Source organism: Piliocolobus tephrosceles, chromosome 18 (assembly GCF_002776525.5).
Source record: "Piliocolobus tephrosceles isolate RC106 chromosome 18, ASM277652v3, whole genome shotgun sequence".
Lineage (NCBI taxonomy): Eukaryota > Metazoa > Chordata > Mammalia > Primates > Cercopithecidae > Piliocolobus > Piliocolobus tephrosceles.
In genome coordinates, this window is record NC_045451.1 from 73,003,461 (window position 1) to 73,020,377 (window position 16,917).

At 42.7% G+C, this 16,917-nt stretch overlaps 1 protein-coding gene across 8 annotated transcripts in view; it reads right to left on the reverse strand.

Moving 5' to 3' along the window:
• Nucleotides 1–16,917, reverse strand: part of PTPN2 (protein tyrosine phosphatase non-receptor type 2) — a 100,496-nt gene that overhangs the window by 64,044 nt on the left and 19,535 nt on the right. For 7 of the 8 annotated variants that reach the window (XM_023228345.2, XM_023228344.2, XM_023228342.3 and 4 more), the window contains exon 2: nt 9,480–9,570. The exons of the other annotated variant lie outside the window; for it this stretch is intronic. In XM_023228345.2, coding sequence (XP_023084113.1) covers nt 9,480–9,570 — 91 coding nt within the window. The remainder of the gene's footprint in view (nt 1–9,479; nt 9,571–16,917) is intronic. 8 annotated transcript variants of the gene reach the window in all.

Genomic DNA, 16,917 nt, shown 5'->3' on the forward strand with positions numbered 1-16,917 from the left:
ATCGCTTAAGGTCAGGAGATTGAGACCAGCCTGGCCAACACAGCAAAACCCTGTCTCTACTAAAAAATACAAAAATGAGCCAGGCCTGGTGGCAGGCACCTGTAGTCCCAGCTACTCGAGGGGCTGAGGCAGGAGAACTGCTTGAACCGGGGAGGTGGAGGTTGCAGTGAGCCGAAATCGTGCCATTGCACTCCAGTCTGGGTGAGAGAGGGAGACTCTATCAAAAAAAAAAAAAATACAAAAGTGAGGCTGGGTGCGGTGGCTCACGCCTGTAATCCCAGCACTCTGGGAGGCTGAGGTGGGTGGATCACAAGTTCAGGAGTTCAAGACCAGCCTGGCCGAGATGGTGAAACCTCGTCTCTACAGAAACTACAAAAATTAGCTGGGCACAGTGGCAGGCACCTCGAGAGGCAGAGCAGTGAGCCGAGATCACACCACTGTGCTCCAGTCTAGGTGACAGAACAAGACTCCATCTAAAAATTAACAATAAATATAATATAATATAAATATTTAAGACAATGTATTTTCTTGGCAGTACTGTTTTAGCTGCTTTATACAAGTTTGATTAGCAGTATTTTACATATTGTTTATTTTTAAGCATTTTTAAGTTTCTATTATAATTTTGTCTTGACTCATGATTTAGAAATGTTAAAATTTCCAAATTTATGGAAATGTTTATCTTTTTATTAATAACCTATATTTTAATTGCATTAAGATAAAAAATTATGAGCTATAAGATAGGAATTCTTTTTTTTTTTTTTTTTTTGAGACCGAGTTTCACTCTTGTTCCCAGGCTGGAGTGCAGTGGCGTGACCTCGGATCACCGCAATCTCTGCCTCCCAGGTTCAAGCAATTCTCCTGCTTCAGCCTCCCGAGTAGCTGGAATTACAGGCCTGCACCACTACGCCCGGCTAATTTTTGTATTTTTAGTAGGGACGGGGTTTCTCCATGTTCGTCAGGCTGGTCTCAAACTCCCGACCTCAGGTGATACATCTGCCTCGGCCTCCCAAAGTGCTGGGATTACAGGTGTGAACCATGGTGCTCGGCCAGGAATTCTTAAATTTTAGGATGTACTTGATAGCCTAGTCAATGGTCTATTTTTTACAAATAATCCATGTAACTCCTAGAAAAATGTGCATTTTCTAACTGCTGGATATAGGGTTCTATGTATTTTTCTTCTTATATTAACATTAATAATATTACATAAATCTATTTATTTACAAATATCTTGTCTTATTAAGAAGCCCATGAACATGGATTTGTCAATTTCTCTCCACAACTCTATTCATTTTTGCTTAATACATCTTGGGGCTACTTTATTAGCTGCATACAAATCTCAGAGCTGATACTGACATCTGCATTCAAAGTAGCTTTGCCACTTGCTAAGATCATAGGGGGGAGCAGGCAGGAAGCACAGAAGTTTTCCCTTCCTTCTTCCCCCTCCAGTAACTCATTTAAAAAGTATGTTTATTTGAGAATCTTTTTTGTTTTGCAGCAGCAACAAACCATGGACTGTGTAACCTGACACTACCAGAATCATGAGTCTCTGTTAATTTCCTTTAAAGTCTGACTGTTTCACAAGGATGAACCTTGAGGACAGTATGTCAAATGAAACAAACCAGTCACAGAAAGACAAATACTGCATGATTACACATATATTCAGTGTCTAAAGTAATCAAACTCATAGAAACAGAAAGCAGAATGCTGGCTGCCAGGGGCTGGGGCAAGAGGAAAATACGGAGTTGTTCAATGGGTTTAGTTTCAGTTATACAACATGGAAAAGTTCCAGAAATCTATTGTACAACAATGTTCATACAGTTAACAATATTATTAATATAAACCTACAAGAAATTTATGTTACGGGTTTTTCACACACACACACACTTTCATGGCCAGTGAAAAGACATGACAGTTGACTCAATTGCTGGCACTCCCTTTCAGACCAAATAGTAAACTGGGATTTCTACCTGTATTGCAAATAGGAAGGTTTCAAAAATTTGGCGGTAGTCTCTAATAGCATAAAGACATTTCCCAAAGTAACCATCACAAGCTACTCTCTTTTCACACAACCAAGTTCTTGTCCATCTCTTCTACACTGTCTCACAGTTAAGTGAGACAACTAAGGCATCTCCAGGTTGTAGCAATTAAATGAAGATTGTGGACCTCTTCAAATCCTTTAAATTTTCTTCATTTTTTGAGACAGGGTCTCACACTGATCAGGCTGGAGTGCAGTGGCACAATCATAGCTCACTGTAGCCTCAAATTCCTGGGCTCAAGCAATCCTCCCTCCTTGGCCTCCCAAAGCGTTGGGACTACAAGCATGTGCTACCCACCCTAATTCTTTCTATTTTAAAATATCCTTTTTTCTTTATGTTTCTCATATTCAGAACTCCAAATGTAGTTTCCATATGTCAGTCTGAGGAATGGTGCCATGGTGAGTGTAAAAGAATCATGTAAGATTGTTTAAAAATAAACATTTCCAGACCGGCTGAATCCACATCTAGAAAAGAAAGATCTGGGACTCTGAATTTTTAAAAAATTCTTTTTCCATTCCCCTTTATTTACCTAGCTGGGGCTACCATTCTTTTTCTTAAAAGCCATCCCTGCCTCCTTGGGCAGAGCCTCTTCTCAGCTCCATCGATGCACTGTCATATCTTAAAATATCTGTAACATGCTTATGTGTTAATCTCCTCAAGTATACCATAAATTATTCAAGGGCAGACCACATATATTCATCATTGCGTCCTCAATACATAGCACAGTATCAGACATGTAGCTGGTTTTCAACAAATGTTTTCTGAACCAAATCAACAACTGTCAAGTACTACGTATAGAAACGCATTTAAAAAATTTTTAGAGACATTCTTGCTCTGTCACCCAAGCTGGAATGCAGTGGTGCCATTGCAATTCACCGCAGCTTCGAACTAACGATCTCAAGTGATCTTCCTGCCCCAGCATCCCGAACAGCTGGGACTACAGGCATGCATCACCACACCCCAGCTAATTAAAAAATTTTTTGTGTAGAGATGGGGTCTCACTATGTTGCCCAGGCTGGTCTCAAACTCCCGGCCTTAAGCAATATTCTTACCTCAGCCTTCCAAAGTGTTGGGATTATAAGCATAAGCCACAGGGTCCAGCCAGAAACACGTTTTTTTTTTTCAAACGGAGTCTCGCTCTGCCGTCCAGGCTGCAGTGCAGTGGCGCGATCTCGGCTCACTGCAAGCTCTGACTCCTGGGTTCACGTCATTCTCCTACCTCAGCCTCCCAAGTAGCTGGGACTACAGGCGCCCACCACCACGCCCGGCTAATTTTTTTGTACTTTTTTTTAGTAGAAACGGGGTTTCACCTTGTTAGCCAGGATGATCTCGATCTCCTGACCTCGTAATCCACCCACCTCTGCCTCCCAAAGTGCTGGGATTACAGGCGTGAGCCACCGCGCCCAGCCCAGAAACACATTTTTAAATGACATAATGACTATCAGTTAGAAAAGGCACACCAACACCATCCCAGCTTTTTAAAAATACACATTCCTGAGCCCCTCTGGACTTAGTCAATGAGAGCCACCACCTCCACTGGATGAGAACACCACTCACGGGACAGAGGTTGTTGAGCTGGTACTGGCAGAAGGAGAATTTTGATTGAGGTGGGTCGGACAGAGGAGGGGAAGGATATTTGAAAAAGGGAATGACATATTTGAAGACACTGAGGTATTAAAACCAGTCACACTGGAAGAACTCCAAGTGATTTGGTTTTACTGAAATGAGTAACTTCTAGGAAAACGGCTAGAAAAGATTGAGAGAGGTGTGTAAAGGGGTCAATCCCAGAAAGCCCAGCATCATAATTGCTAAAGAAGTTTGACTTTTTCATAAAAATTGTGCAGCACTATCAGAGAGGGGAGTGGAAAACGCACTTGCATTATACAAAAATTACTCCAGATACTATGAAAACGGACTGAAGCGGGGACAGAAGGGAAACAAGGAGACCGGTTTGGAGGCTTAATGTAATGATGAGGAAAAGCATAGTAGGGCCTGAACCAAGCCAACGTGAACAGAGAAGAAAACGCATTTGAAATATATTACGGGCCGGGCGCGGTGGCTCACGCCTGTAATCCCAGCACCTTGGGAGGCCGAGCGGGCGCATCATGAGGTCAGGAGATCGAGACCATCCTGGCTAACATGGTGAAACCCCGTCTCTACTAAAAATACAAAAAATTATTTGGGCGTGGTGGCGGCGCCTGTGGTCCCAGCTACTCTGGAGGCTGAGGCAGGAGGATGGCGTGAACCCGGGAGGCGGAGCTTGCAGGGAGCCGAGATCGCGCCACTGCACTCCAGCCTGGGTGACAGAACAGGTCTCCGTCTCAAAAAAAAAAAAAGGAAGAAAATTCATTATGGAGGCTGAGCGCGGTGCCTCACACCTGTAATCCCAAATACATCAGGAGGTCGGGGCAGGTGGACTGCTTTAGTCCAGGAGTTTGAGATCAGCCTGGGCAACATGACGAAACCCCATCTCTACAAAAAAATCTAAAACACTAGCTCAGCACGGCAGCATGCACCTGTAGTCCCAGCTGCTCAGGAGGCTGAGGCGGGCGGATCATCTGAACCTGAGAAGTGGAGGTTGCAGTGAGCCGAGACTGTCCAACTGCACTCCAGCCTGAGTGACAGAGCCAGACCTTGTCTCAAAAAAAAAAAAAAGAAGACATCATGGAAACGGAAATTAGTATTACTTAGTGACGTGGGAGCTGAACGAGGGAAGAATCTGTTTCCGGCTTCAGAAAACGTGTAAATAATGGCACCACTTATGAACATGGGGAAAAGGAGAAAAGGCAGCTGTGGGGCTAAGGCCAGCGAAGTGTGTCAGGAGGAACACACACTCAGTGTGCAGACATACTGAGTCTGAGGTGGCTACAGGACACCCAGACAGACATGACGACTTGGATACACAGACCTGGAGACAGAAAAGTCCACGACTGCAGACGAGATTTGGGGTCATAAGCAGAGACGGAAACTAGACTCACAGCAGACGAGATCATTCATCCAAGTGTTACAGTGAGAAGGAGAGAGAAACAGACTCCTGAAGAAATAAAGGCAAAGTAAGGAGGAGACACCCTGAAAATAGGGGAGCGGCCAAAGAGGAAAATTGGAAAAACTACGGGGTTAGGAAAAAAGGCACGGTCGGCTGGGTACGGTGGTTCACACCTGTAATCCTAGCACTTTGAGAGGCCGAGGTGGGCCAGTCACTCGAGGTAGGAGTTTGAGACCAGCCTGGCCAACATGGTGAAACCCTGTTTCTACTAAAATTACAAAAATTAGCTAGGTGTGGTGGCGTGTGCCTGTAACCCCAGCTACTTGGGAGGCTGAGGCAGGAGAATAATGTCAAAAGTCACAGAGAAGGAAACCAGTGGAAAGTCTCTCACTGCATTTGACAACTGGAGCTACAGTGCTTTCAGAATAAGTTTCAGTGGGGACGCTGGGGAAGAAGCACAGGCTGAAGCAGGCATGGTGGGGAGGGTGGAGAGACAAAGGGCACAGTGATTCTTTTAAGCCTGTGTGTGCCTGTGCACAGGTAAGATATGTCCATCCATGCAGGTAAGAAAGGACGTGGGGGCTGGGGTGGGATATAAGGGTTGAGACAAAGAGAGTGAACCACGTTTACACAAAAGGGAAGAAGTTATGGGACAGAAAGAGGCTGAACACACACAAAAAGCAGTGATGACGAGGAGCAGTGCCCATGAGGAGGATGGGAACGAAGGATTCGGCTAGGACAGAGGGAGGGGAGGCTTCTCTCCTGGGACTTTAGGGAAGGATGGGGCAAAAGAGAGTGAGTTTCCAGGTACTAGAACATGAAGCTGAGGTGGTGTTTCCTGATTTTTACAACTTTTATCTGTAGAATTGAAAGCAGGATGATATTCTGAGTGTGGTGAGGAGCTCTGAGAGATGATTCACTCAGTGCAGAGCTGGAGCAGAGTGGCAGTGGAGCTGAAGAGGGCATGAGGACAGCAAGGCAACCCCAAGCCCACCTGACACCGGAGTCCACCCAAGGCACACGCTCATTTGCCCAAAGGGCAGAGAGGACGAATGACTGACTGTTTCCAAGCTGGAGCTTCACAAAATGGTGAAATTAAAAAATTCAGTTATTTTTTAAATATAAAAACAGCAAGAAAGTTATTAATAGTTAGGTTAGAGGACGACGTAGTATGCTACACTACATTTTTTAATCGAAATTTCAATTCAGTACATTTCCAACTTCACAATACATGAAAAAGTCAACTAAAGATCCTGCTGAAGTCAAAGAGCAGGTGCAATGGGAGTAAGCAAGTGAAGCTGGAATGACAGAAAGCAGCCCTCAAGGCAGCAGAGTTTCAGATTTCAGAGGTGAACACGACTGAAGGTCATTGTCACTGGAGCTGAACAGGTCTAGGAACTCTAGCACAATGAGCCGTAGTTCTTTCCCAGAGACATGAAGGCACCCAGAATGAGGAGAGTGGGAAGGAGAGGGTAAGGAGAAAGACAGTGAATGACTGAAGTCAGGAAAGGAGAGGCGTCAGGGTGGTGTGGGGATGTGCTGGCCAGCACAAGCCTTGGAAGAGATCATTTCCATGTGCAGGCTGAAGCGTATTGGCTCAGACTAGAAAATCCTGTGGCTACGTGAGAAGCAAGAATGAGCAGTCTCCATCTGAGAGCTCGGGAGAACATGGCTTACTAGGGAGGCGTGTGTGGGGAGGGAGGGGGCAAAGAAGAAGAAGAATGGGGAGAACATGCGCTGGGGGCTGTTTCCAGCAGAGCACAGCTCCAGTGGACAACCACTGTGTGGCCCGCAGGAGGGAAGCTCGGTTTTCTCAAGGCTAAGTGCTTTTCACTGAGAAGGCATACAGGAAGGGCCTGGTTCCAAAGATGATGGAGGGAGGCCTGACATGCACATTTTAAACAGAGTCTCCCTGCAGCCTTCAACTGCAGGTATACAATGTAAGTCTAAAAGCTAAGGAGACAAATCATAAGAGTTTTATTGATGTATATACTTGAGGATAACTTAAGTTACAAATGTTTTTACTTTAAAATAAAATGTCTCCATTCCACTTAAAAAAAAAAATTATCAGTAGGGCGTGGTGGCTCATGATTGTAATCCCAGCACTTTAGGAGACCGAAGCAGATGGATCACCTGAGGTCAGGAGTTCAAGAGCAGCCTGGCCAACATGGTGAAACCCCATCTCTACTAAAAATACAAAAATAAGCCGGGCGTGGTGGTGCACACCTGTAATCCCAGCTACTCGGGAGGCTGAGGCAGGAGAATCACTTGAATCCAGGAGGCAGGGGTTTGCAGTGAGCCAAGATCACGCCACTGCACTCCAGCCTGGGTAACAGAGTGAGACGCCCTCTCAAACAAACAAACAAACAAACAAACAAAAATTCCATTTAGATCAATTTGATAAAACTAATTATAGGACTCAAATGTAGTGTAGTACATCCAATAATTGCAATTACAACAAATATATATAAATTAAAGGCAATACCAGGTTGGGGAAGGAGAATGCAAGCAAGGAGACTGTGGCCCCAGAAAGGCAGTGCAAGTGACCTTGTGACGGGAACGCTCCACTGATCTGCATCCAGACTGTGGTGGTGATCCCAGGAATCTACACGTGATAAAACTGCATGGAACTTACACACACACAAATGAGTGTATGTCAAACTGGTGAAACCTGGACGGACTGTATTTAGGTTTCCAGATGTGACACTGGACTGTAGCTATGCAAGATGGTACCACCGGGGGAAACTAGGTGAGGGGTATCCTCGACCTTTCTGTATTATTTCTTACAACTGCATCCAAATCTACAATTTTCAAAATAAAAAGTTTTTAAAAAATTAAAGGCATCAAAGCAAGGTGTACAACTGGAAAATACTGTCTTCAAAACTCATGGTAACATTAGAGAATTATTCTCTCTAGCTCAGTGATTCTCAAAGAGATTTGGAGGCAGGGGAAGGGCACCTAAGTATTAGAATTACTGCCCACACCCGCTATTCCCTGAACACACACCCACACCAGAACTGCCACCGTGATGAGCCACATGTTTCAGAGGAAGTGGGTCATATCTTCAAGTGTGCTGCAACTGAAGAAAATGGAAAACCACTCTTCTAGCTACTTATCTTTAAGAACACTTCTAACTGGTAATAAAGAAAAAAGCATGTAAGAGAAACATAGTATTTAATAGTAATTTATAACAAACACGAACTATTTTGAGAGACTGCTTCTCATTTGATTTGCCCAAAATCAGCCAATACACCCTTCTTGGAAACATACTTGGTCAACATAAGAAAAACATTCTATTCGTGTAAGAATAAAAATAAGGATTTTTTTTTCCCAGTAATTGATGGATTTTTCAGTGGTACATCCAGACTCTAAATATCTTACCTATAACCAATGGCTACAAAGTATATAAAGGTGTACAGTCTGTGTCCTTGAACAGAGTGAAATCGTTCAACTTACATAGGACATCTTAGCAGGCAGCACCATACCCCAGTCAACAGAGAAACAACCAGAAACAAGCAAAAACCAGAACATGATCAATCTGATACTGTTTTTCAAGTCCCTACTAACAAGGAGCCCTAAAGAGAAAACCTACATTTAGCCCACTAAAATCAAACACAGGGAAACATGCTGAAGCAGGAAGGAGGCCCAATTTAATATCTGAATAAGCTGCATGAATCAGAACAAAAAATAAAATCACTGCATGACGAATACACCAGAACTCTAGTATTATAATTGTTCACACAACTGTGTGTGTATGTGTATACATCATAATCTAAATGTCCAACAACAGGGGAACTTATGCAAAAGAGTGGTATATCCAAAGCCACTGTCACAGCAATTAAAAATTGTGTTTATAATAAAAGGTTTACAATGTACTGCTAAGAAGAGCTACAAATAAGTATGTGCAAGATTCTAATTTTCCATTTAAAATGTTTACTTTTAAAAACTCCAAAGAATATAAACCTGTTATTATTTATTTTTAAGTAAGTTTGTTCCTTATAGTTTTCTCTGTTAATTCTAAGTTTTCTACAGTGAGTACATACTGCTCTTAGAACTTGGGCAAGGAAAGAAACCAAACTACACCAATAACTATTTTAAGCAAAACTTACAAAGGCCATAGAATAATACTAAAAGGAAATATATATGGTTATTATATAGACATCTATAATTACAAGTATTTTAAAGAAAGAAAAATTGTGCATAAGAAAAACAGGTTGGTGGGAAATACACCAAAATAATGGTGCCTATGTTTGAAGGATGAAATAATTATGGGTAATTACTTTTCCTTCTACTATTCTACACCTTTAAATTCTTCTTTAAAGAATGTGTCTTACGTAAACAGGGGGAAAAAAAATACTGTATTTATCAACACTGACCCCAAGCCCTCCTTTTCACTACATCCTGCGTCCTAAAACAAACCAAAAAATACACATGCACACAAACCCACAAGTACTTACATGGGCTTACATCTCTGTATCTGTTTCGATTTCTGTTTTCTGGAAACTTGGCCACTCTATGAGGATAGTCATGGGACTCATTTCGAATTTCCTTAAAATAACAAAAATATATTTTAATATCCCTCTTAAATTTTCCACAGCAAAACATCATCTTCCCAGCCAGTGTAAAATAACATTAAGCACTTATGATATGCCAAGTACTATGCAAAGCACATTGTCTACATCACCTCAGTTAATCCTCACAATACTAATGGAAACGATTTCTTTCCCATTTTATCTGAGGGATGAAAGGTTTTGTCAAAGGTTAAAAATCCACCAAAAGTCCCATAGCTAGTAAGTGGCAGCCCCAGGACTGAACCAAGTTCCTCCAGATGCCAAAGTCTGTGCTCTAGATCTGTTTACTTACTGCTCATTAGGCTCTATTCAACACCCACAAGCAAGCATCGAACTCTTTATGAAGCAGAATTAACGCAATGGAGGCATCTATGGTCAGCCACATCACATTCAAATTCTGACTAAAACTCATAGCATTTACCTAAATTTTAGAGCTTCTACCTGAAAATACTTATTTCTTCATCTTCATGCTATTTAACTGTTACTTTATTTTGAACCCAGAAATATCCTCAAATTTTATTTCTATCATGTTTGTCATTACTTCTCCTTAAAAAAAAAAAAATTATTTCTAGAGCCATAAATGTTCAGCAACAGGTCTTGCACGGTGGCTCACGCCTATAAACCCAACACTTTGGGAGGCCAAGGTAGGCGGATCACCTGAGATCAGGAGTTCGAGACCAGCCTGGTCAACACTGTGAAACCCCAGCTCTATGAAAAATAAAAAATTTGGCCGGGTGCGGTGGTTCACCTGTAATCCCAACACTTTAGGAGGCTAGGGCAGGGGATCACCCTCAGGTGTTCAAGACCAACCTGGCCAACATAGCGAAACCCTGTCTCTACTAAATATACAAAAAATCAGCTAGGCGTGGTGATGGGCACCTGTAATCCCAGCCACTCGGAGGGCTGAGGCAGGAGAATTGCTTGAACCCGGGAGGTGGAGGTTGCAATGAGCTGAGATCACGCCATTGCACTCCAGCCTGGGTGACAGAGCAAGAGTCTACCAAAAATAAAATATAAAATAAAATACAAAAATTAGGATGGACACAGTGGCTCACAGCTGTAATCCCAGCACTTTGGGAGGCCAAGGTGGGTGGTTCACAAGTCAGGAGTTCAAGACCAGCCTGGCCAAGATGGTGAAACCTCATCTCTACTGAAACTACAAAAATGAGCCAGGCACGGTGGCAGGCACCCGTAATCCCAGCTACTCAGGAGGCTGAGGCAGGCGAATTGCTTGAACCTGGGCGGCAGAGGTTGCAGTGAGCCGAGGTCGCATCACTGTACTCTAGCCTGGGTGACAGAGTGAGACAGCAAAAACAAAACAAAACAAAAACTAGCCAGGCACGGTGGCGAGCGCCTGTAATCCCAGCTACGCAGGAGGCTGAGGCATGAGAATCGCTAAACCCAGGAGGCGGAGATCGCAGTGAGCTGAGATTGCACCACTGCAACAACCAGCAGGCCTGAGGCTCATCCTAGGTGCCTCCGGGTTCTCTGCACTTCAGCGTGGAAGACGTTCTGTAAGGCTGTATCTGCACTAAGCTCTCACTACTGATGTATCTGGAATGGCCAGGTTTGACCTTCCAGGAAACAGTATTCCAAGAATTAAAGTAAATACAGGACTGTAACAGAAACCAAAAAAAGCATGCTTTAATGGCAAAAACTAAATTGTGCTTTTGCTCACACTATCACATGTAAGAAGCATTTTAAAAGTTAGGTGCCATTTTGTTTATTTGTTTATAATTTATAGAGACACGGTCTCAGTTTTTGCCCAGGCTGGTCTAGAACACCTGGGCTCAAGTGATCTGCCTGCCTCAGCCTCCCAAAGTGCTGGGATTACAGGTTTGAGCCTTCACTGTCAGCCAAGTATCTGAAGTTTTTATTTATGGAACATGATGCACAAATTTCTAATATATACATTTTTCTGGATGTGAATGGACTGGTAATAGTACTTTTGCAAGATACAAGACACTGTTATTAGCCTGCAATGTGGAAGAGAAATGTAATTGCATCCCTTTCAAATGGAAAGTTAATTGACTTAATACCATTTACTGGTTTCTGCATTTATCAGTAACACCTGCTCTATCATAAACCAAGTTTCAGCACATGCAGGGGTCTGTTTCTGGATCCTCATTCTACTTCACAGAAGCATTTGCTTGCCCTTGAGACAGTATCAAATTTCAGTTACTACAGCTTTGTAATCAACGTATCTGGAAGGCAAGTTGTCCTCTATTCTCCCCATTTGCATTGCAGTTCATGATATTTTAATTAATTTTGTAGTTTTCTTCCTAAAGGTATGCTAAAGGTCAGCATAAATGTATGATAAAGGTTTATTCTCAGAAACCTGATAGGCTTTGTCACTACTGTAAATGGGATTAAAACAAAACAAAAACCTATTGGCCATTACTAGTGTATAGGAAAGATACTGATTTGCGGGGAGAGGAGGTGTAAAACAACAAGCAGCGCGGGACTCCCTCCACTTCTTCCACTTCTGTGATACACACCCATTTCCCACACTTAAGGCCATCTGTCAGGTGCAGATTTATATTTTTAGCTCAGAGAAACACACTTCTTTGTGTGCACTATACAAAAGACGGTAGGGCCCCCAGTATAGTGGTAGGGAGATTTAAAATTTACAAAACACAATACAACAGCCAAGTTCTTGGGGTTAAGAAATACATTCATAACATAAATACATTTTATTTTCTCAGCTAGTAAGATCTCTTGCATTGAGTCCATTCTTTCAAATCTCCAACATTAATCATTTGTTCTACTTACTTTATAAAAAAATTTCAGTGAACTTAGAAGAACCAGTATTTCAAAAAGCAGCTCCCAGAGATGCATAAGAGCTGTTTATTCCAATATGCTCTTGCTCTTTCTTTCATTCTTTTTTATGAGGCAAAGTCTCACTCTGTTGCCCAGGCTGGAGTGCAGTGGTGCAATCTTGGTTCACTGCAACCTCCGCCTCCCGGGTTCAAGAGATTCTCCTGCCTCAGCCTCTTGAGTAGCTGGGATTACAGGCATGCGCCACCGTGCCTGGCTAATTTTTGTATTTCTAGTAGGGACGGAGTTTCACTACGTTGGCCATGCTGGTCTCGAACTCTTGACCTTAAATGATTTGGCTGCCTCAACCTCCCAAAGTGCTGGAATTACAGGTGTGAGCCACCGCACCCAGCCCCAATATCCTTTCTTTCTTACTAAAGGTATCTGCTTTTGCTTTCCGACCACAATGAGCCCAGCTGAAAACTATCTGTCCCAGCCTCTAAGGTCCTGTGACAGTCCGGCCAATGGGAATAAGCAGAAACCACTGGGTTGGGCTGCAGGAAAACGCTGACAGAGAGAACTGGCTCCAGGTACCTTTGTCCTCACTGCTGCCTGCCTAGAACACAGGTTTTGCGGTCAGGGTGAGGGGTGGGAACAGGCAGGAGCCATCCTGTGACAACAAAGGTAAAACGTACATTCCTAAGAAAGCTAAGCAGAAAGATCAGCACTGGGTCATGGGTGACATCAAGAAGCCACAGTAAGAGCCCTGAATTCTCTCTCCAGAACTCATATCACATGAGAAACCTAAACTCCTATTTGTTAAATCAGTTACTGATGAAATTTCCTTCCCATGTAGCTAAATTAGGTCTGTAACTAATATACACAGCAAAACCAAATCTCAACTAGATCTGTCACTGATGAGGCATTTTCAGGAATACCCAAGACACAAAACTAAATAATTTTATAAGCACACTGGCCGGGCGCGGTGGCTCACGCCTGTAATCCCAGCACTTTGGGAGGCCGAGGCAGGCGGATCACAAGGTCAGGAGATCGAGACCATCCTGGCTAACATGGTGAAACCCTGTCTCTACTAAGAATACAAAAAAATTAGCCAGGCGTTGTCGCGGGCGCCTGTAGTCCCAGCTACTCGGGAGGCTGAGGCAGGAGAATGGCGTGAACCTGGGAGGCGGAGTTTGCAGTAAGCCAAGATCGCTCCACTGCACTCCAGCCTGGGCGACACAGCGAGACTCTCTTTCAAAATTTAAAAAAAAAAAATTTATTAAGTACACTGCATAAGCTATAAAATATATTGTGTCTGTCTAACTGGCATTGGGAAAGCAGACAGCTGAGCTATTCGCTAGGTCTATCACATAAGGCAAAGCCAGCTCTACTTGTCTTCTGGTGCTAAAAGTTTCCCCTTCTATCACAGACATTCCAACGGTTTCCTTCTGGGCACAGCAGCTCACACCTGTAATCCTGGTGTTTTCGGAGGCCCAGGTGGAAGGATCATTTGAGGGTAGGCGTTTCAGACCAGCCTGGGCAACACAATGAGACACCAGCTCGGCCACAAAAAATTTAATGAGCCGGAGATGGTGGTGTACGTGTGGAGTTCCAGCTTCTTGGGAGGCAGAGGCAGGAGGACTGCTTGAACCCAGGAGTTCAAGACCGCAGTGAGCTAGGATCCTGCCACTGCACTCCAGCCTGCAGCGGCACCCCTCCCTGCATCTGTAACAACCAAAAATCTCTCCAGACTTTGCCAAATGTCCTTCGACAGCAAAATCCATCAGGAACGTATCCCCCAGCAACACGCAGTAGAAAACCACCGTTCTCATTTAACACCAAACCACACCTTTAATCAAAACTACATCTAAATGGCAAGAATCTTTGCTTTCAAGTATAATTTAACCAAAAATTTTAAATCTAATTCTTTTTAATATGATTTCTGCTCAGAAAAATCAAGGAAGAATTGAGTCACTAGTTAATTTCTTTCTTCGTGGCGATGATCCGAAACGTAGGCAACTCACAGCACAAAGATATCTTTCTCAATTATTTATAATGTTGAAAGGCTTTAAATAAACTAAATGTCTAATGACAAAGAAAAGACGGGCTGAACAAACCGTGGTATATCCAACTGAGTATCACGCAGCTCTTTTAAAAACAGGCCTCATACCTCACTGGTAGCAGCAAAAACTCACAGTCTCATGGAAAGATAACATATGACACAAACAAAGGAAAAACAAATCAGTAAATGGAACTGAGCTACTATTAATACATGCTATTTGGTTAAAAAAAAATCCACTTAGCTCCTTAGCTGTATCTGAAATTTATACACACGTGCATTGCCTACATTAAGACCACCCCCCACCTCTTTTTCCAAAGTCGTCTAACTTTTGGGACATTATGAAATGGTCCATTCTAATCAATCACCTTACAGCTTATCTCCAGGCCCAAAGTTTTTAAATTCTAAACATACCTACTTTCTTTTTTTTTTTTTTTTTGAGACAGTGTTGCTCTGTTGCCAGGTGGGGTGTGCAGTAGTGCGATTTCAGCTCACCGCACCCTCCAACTCCTGAGTTAAATCAATTCTCCCACCTCAGCCTCCCGAGTAGCTGGGACTACAGGCGCCCGCCACCACACCCGGCTAATTTTTTGTGTGTATTTAGTAGAGACGGGGTTTCACTGTGTTAGCCAGGATGGTCTCGATCTCCTGACCTCGTGATCTGCCTGCCTTGGCCTCCCAAAGTGCTGGGATTACGGGTGTGAGCCACCGCACCCAGTCTGAACACACCTACTTTCAATGAGTTTACTTTCTCTTATTATTTCACCTCCTAATATTTTCACATAACACCATTTAATCCCTCTTGAAATATATATATATATATATCTTGATACATATGTATGGCTTAAAATAAGGAACTAAACTGATTCTACTATAGAAGTAATTTTGCTGGGCTCAAATAATGCTGGGTTGAAATGTAAGAGTAAGACTTTTTATATTCATCCAGCTACTCTTCATTTCATAAGCAGTAACTGTGCCTAAATGGTACTATTTAAATTTAGGGACTCAAAAGTTTCAGGACTTCTGCTTAAGAAATTCCAATAGTATACTTCACATAAAGTCATCACTATACTTTGTTTTTCATTGCAACAAGCTTTTCAAGAGAGTCACAGAATTCAGAAGGTTGTCTTTAAGCAGACATTCGTAGAATCCTCAAACTAACTTGGTGCTATAGGATGGTCTTTAAAGAAACTGAGGCCAGACACTGTGAGTCATGCCTGTAATCCCAACACTTCGGGAGGCTGAGGCAAGAGAATCACTTGAGACCAGTCTGGGCAACACAGAGAGACCCCCATCTCTATTAAAAAATTTATAGACCAATAGCAGGCTCTGAAATTGAGGCAACAATTAATAGCCTACCCACCAAAAAAAGCCCAGGACCAGATGGATTCACAGCTGGATTCTACCAGAGGTACAAGGAGGAGCTGCTGGTACCATTCCTTCTGAAACTATTCCAATCGATAGAAAAAGAGGGAATCCTCCCTAACTCATTTTATGAGGCCAATATCATCCTGATACCAAAGCCTGGCAGAGACACAACAAAAAAAGAGAATTTTAGACCAATCTCCCTGATGAACATCGATGCAAAAATCCTCAATAAAATACTGGCAAACCAGATTCAGCAGCACATCAAAAAGCTTATCCACCATGATCAAGTGGGCTTCATCCCTGCGATGCAAGGCTGGTTCAACATTCGCAAATCAATCAACGTAATCCAGCATATAAACAGAACCAAAGACAAGAACCACATGATTATCTCAATAGATGCAGAAAAGGCTTTTGACAAAATTCAACAGCCCTTCATGCTAAAAACGCTCAACAAATTTGGTATTGATGGAACGTACCTCAAAATAATAAGAGCTATTTATGACAAACCCACAGCTAATATCATACTGAATGGGCAAAAACTGGAAAAATTCCCTTTGAAAACTGGCACAGACAGGGATGCCCTCTCTCACCACTCCTATTCAACATAGTGTTGGAAGTTCTGGCTAGGGCAATCAGGCAAGAGAAAGAAATCAAGAGTATTCAGTTAGGAAAAGAAGAAGTCAAATTGTCCCTGTTTGCAGATGACATGATTGTATATTTAGAAAACCCCATCGTCTCAGCCCAAAATCTTCTTAAGCTGATAAGCAACTTCAGCAAAGTCTCATGATACAAAATTAATGTGCAAAAATCACAAGCATTCTTATACACCAGTAACAGACAAGCACAGAACCAAATCAGGAATGAACTTCCATTCACAATTGCTTCAAAGAGAATAAAATATCTAGGAATCCAACTTACAAGGGATGTGAAGGACCTCTTCAAGGAGAACTATAAACTACTGCTCAAGGAAATAAAAGAGGATACAAACAAATGGAAGAACATTCCATGCTCATGGACAGGAAGATTCAATATTGTGAAAATGGCCATACTGCCCAAGGTACTTTATAGATTCAATGCAATTCCCGTCAAGCTACCAATGACTTTCTTCACAGAATTGGAAAAAAAAAAAAAAAAAAAAAA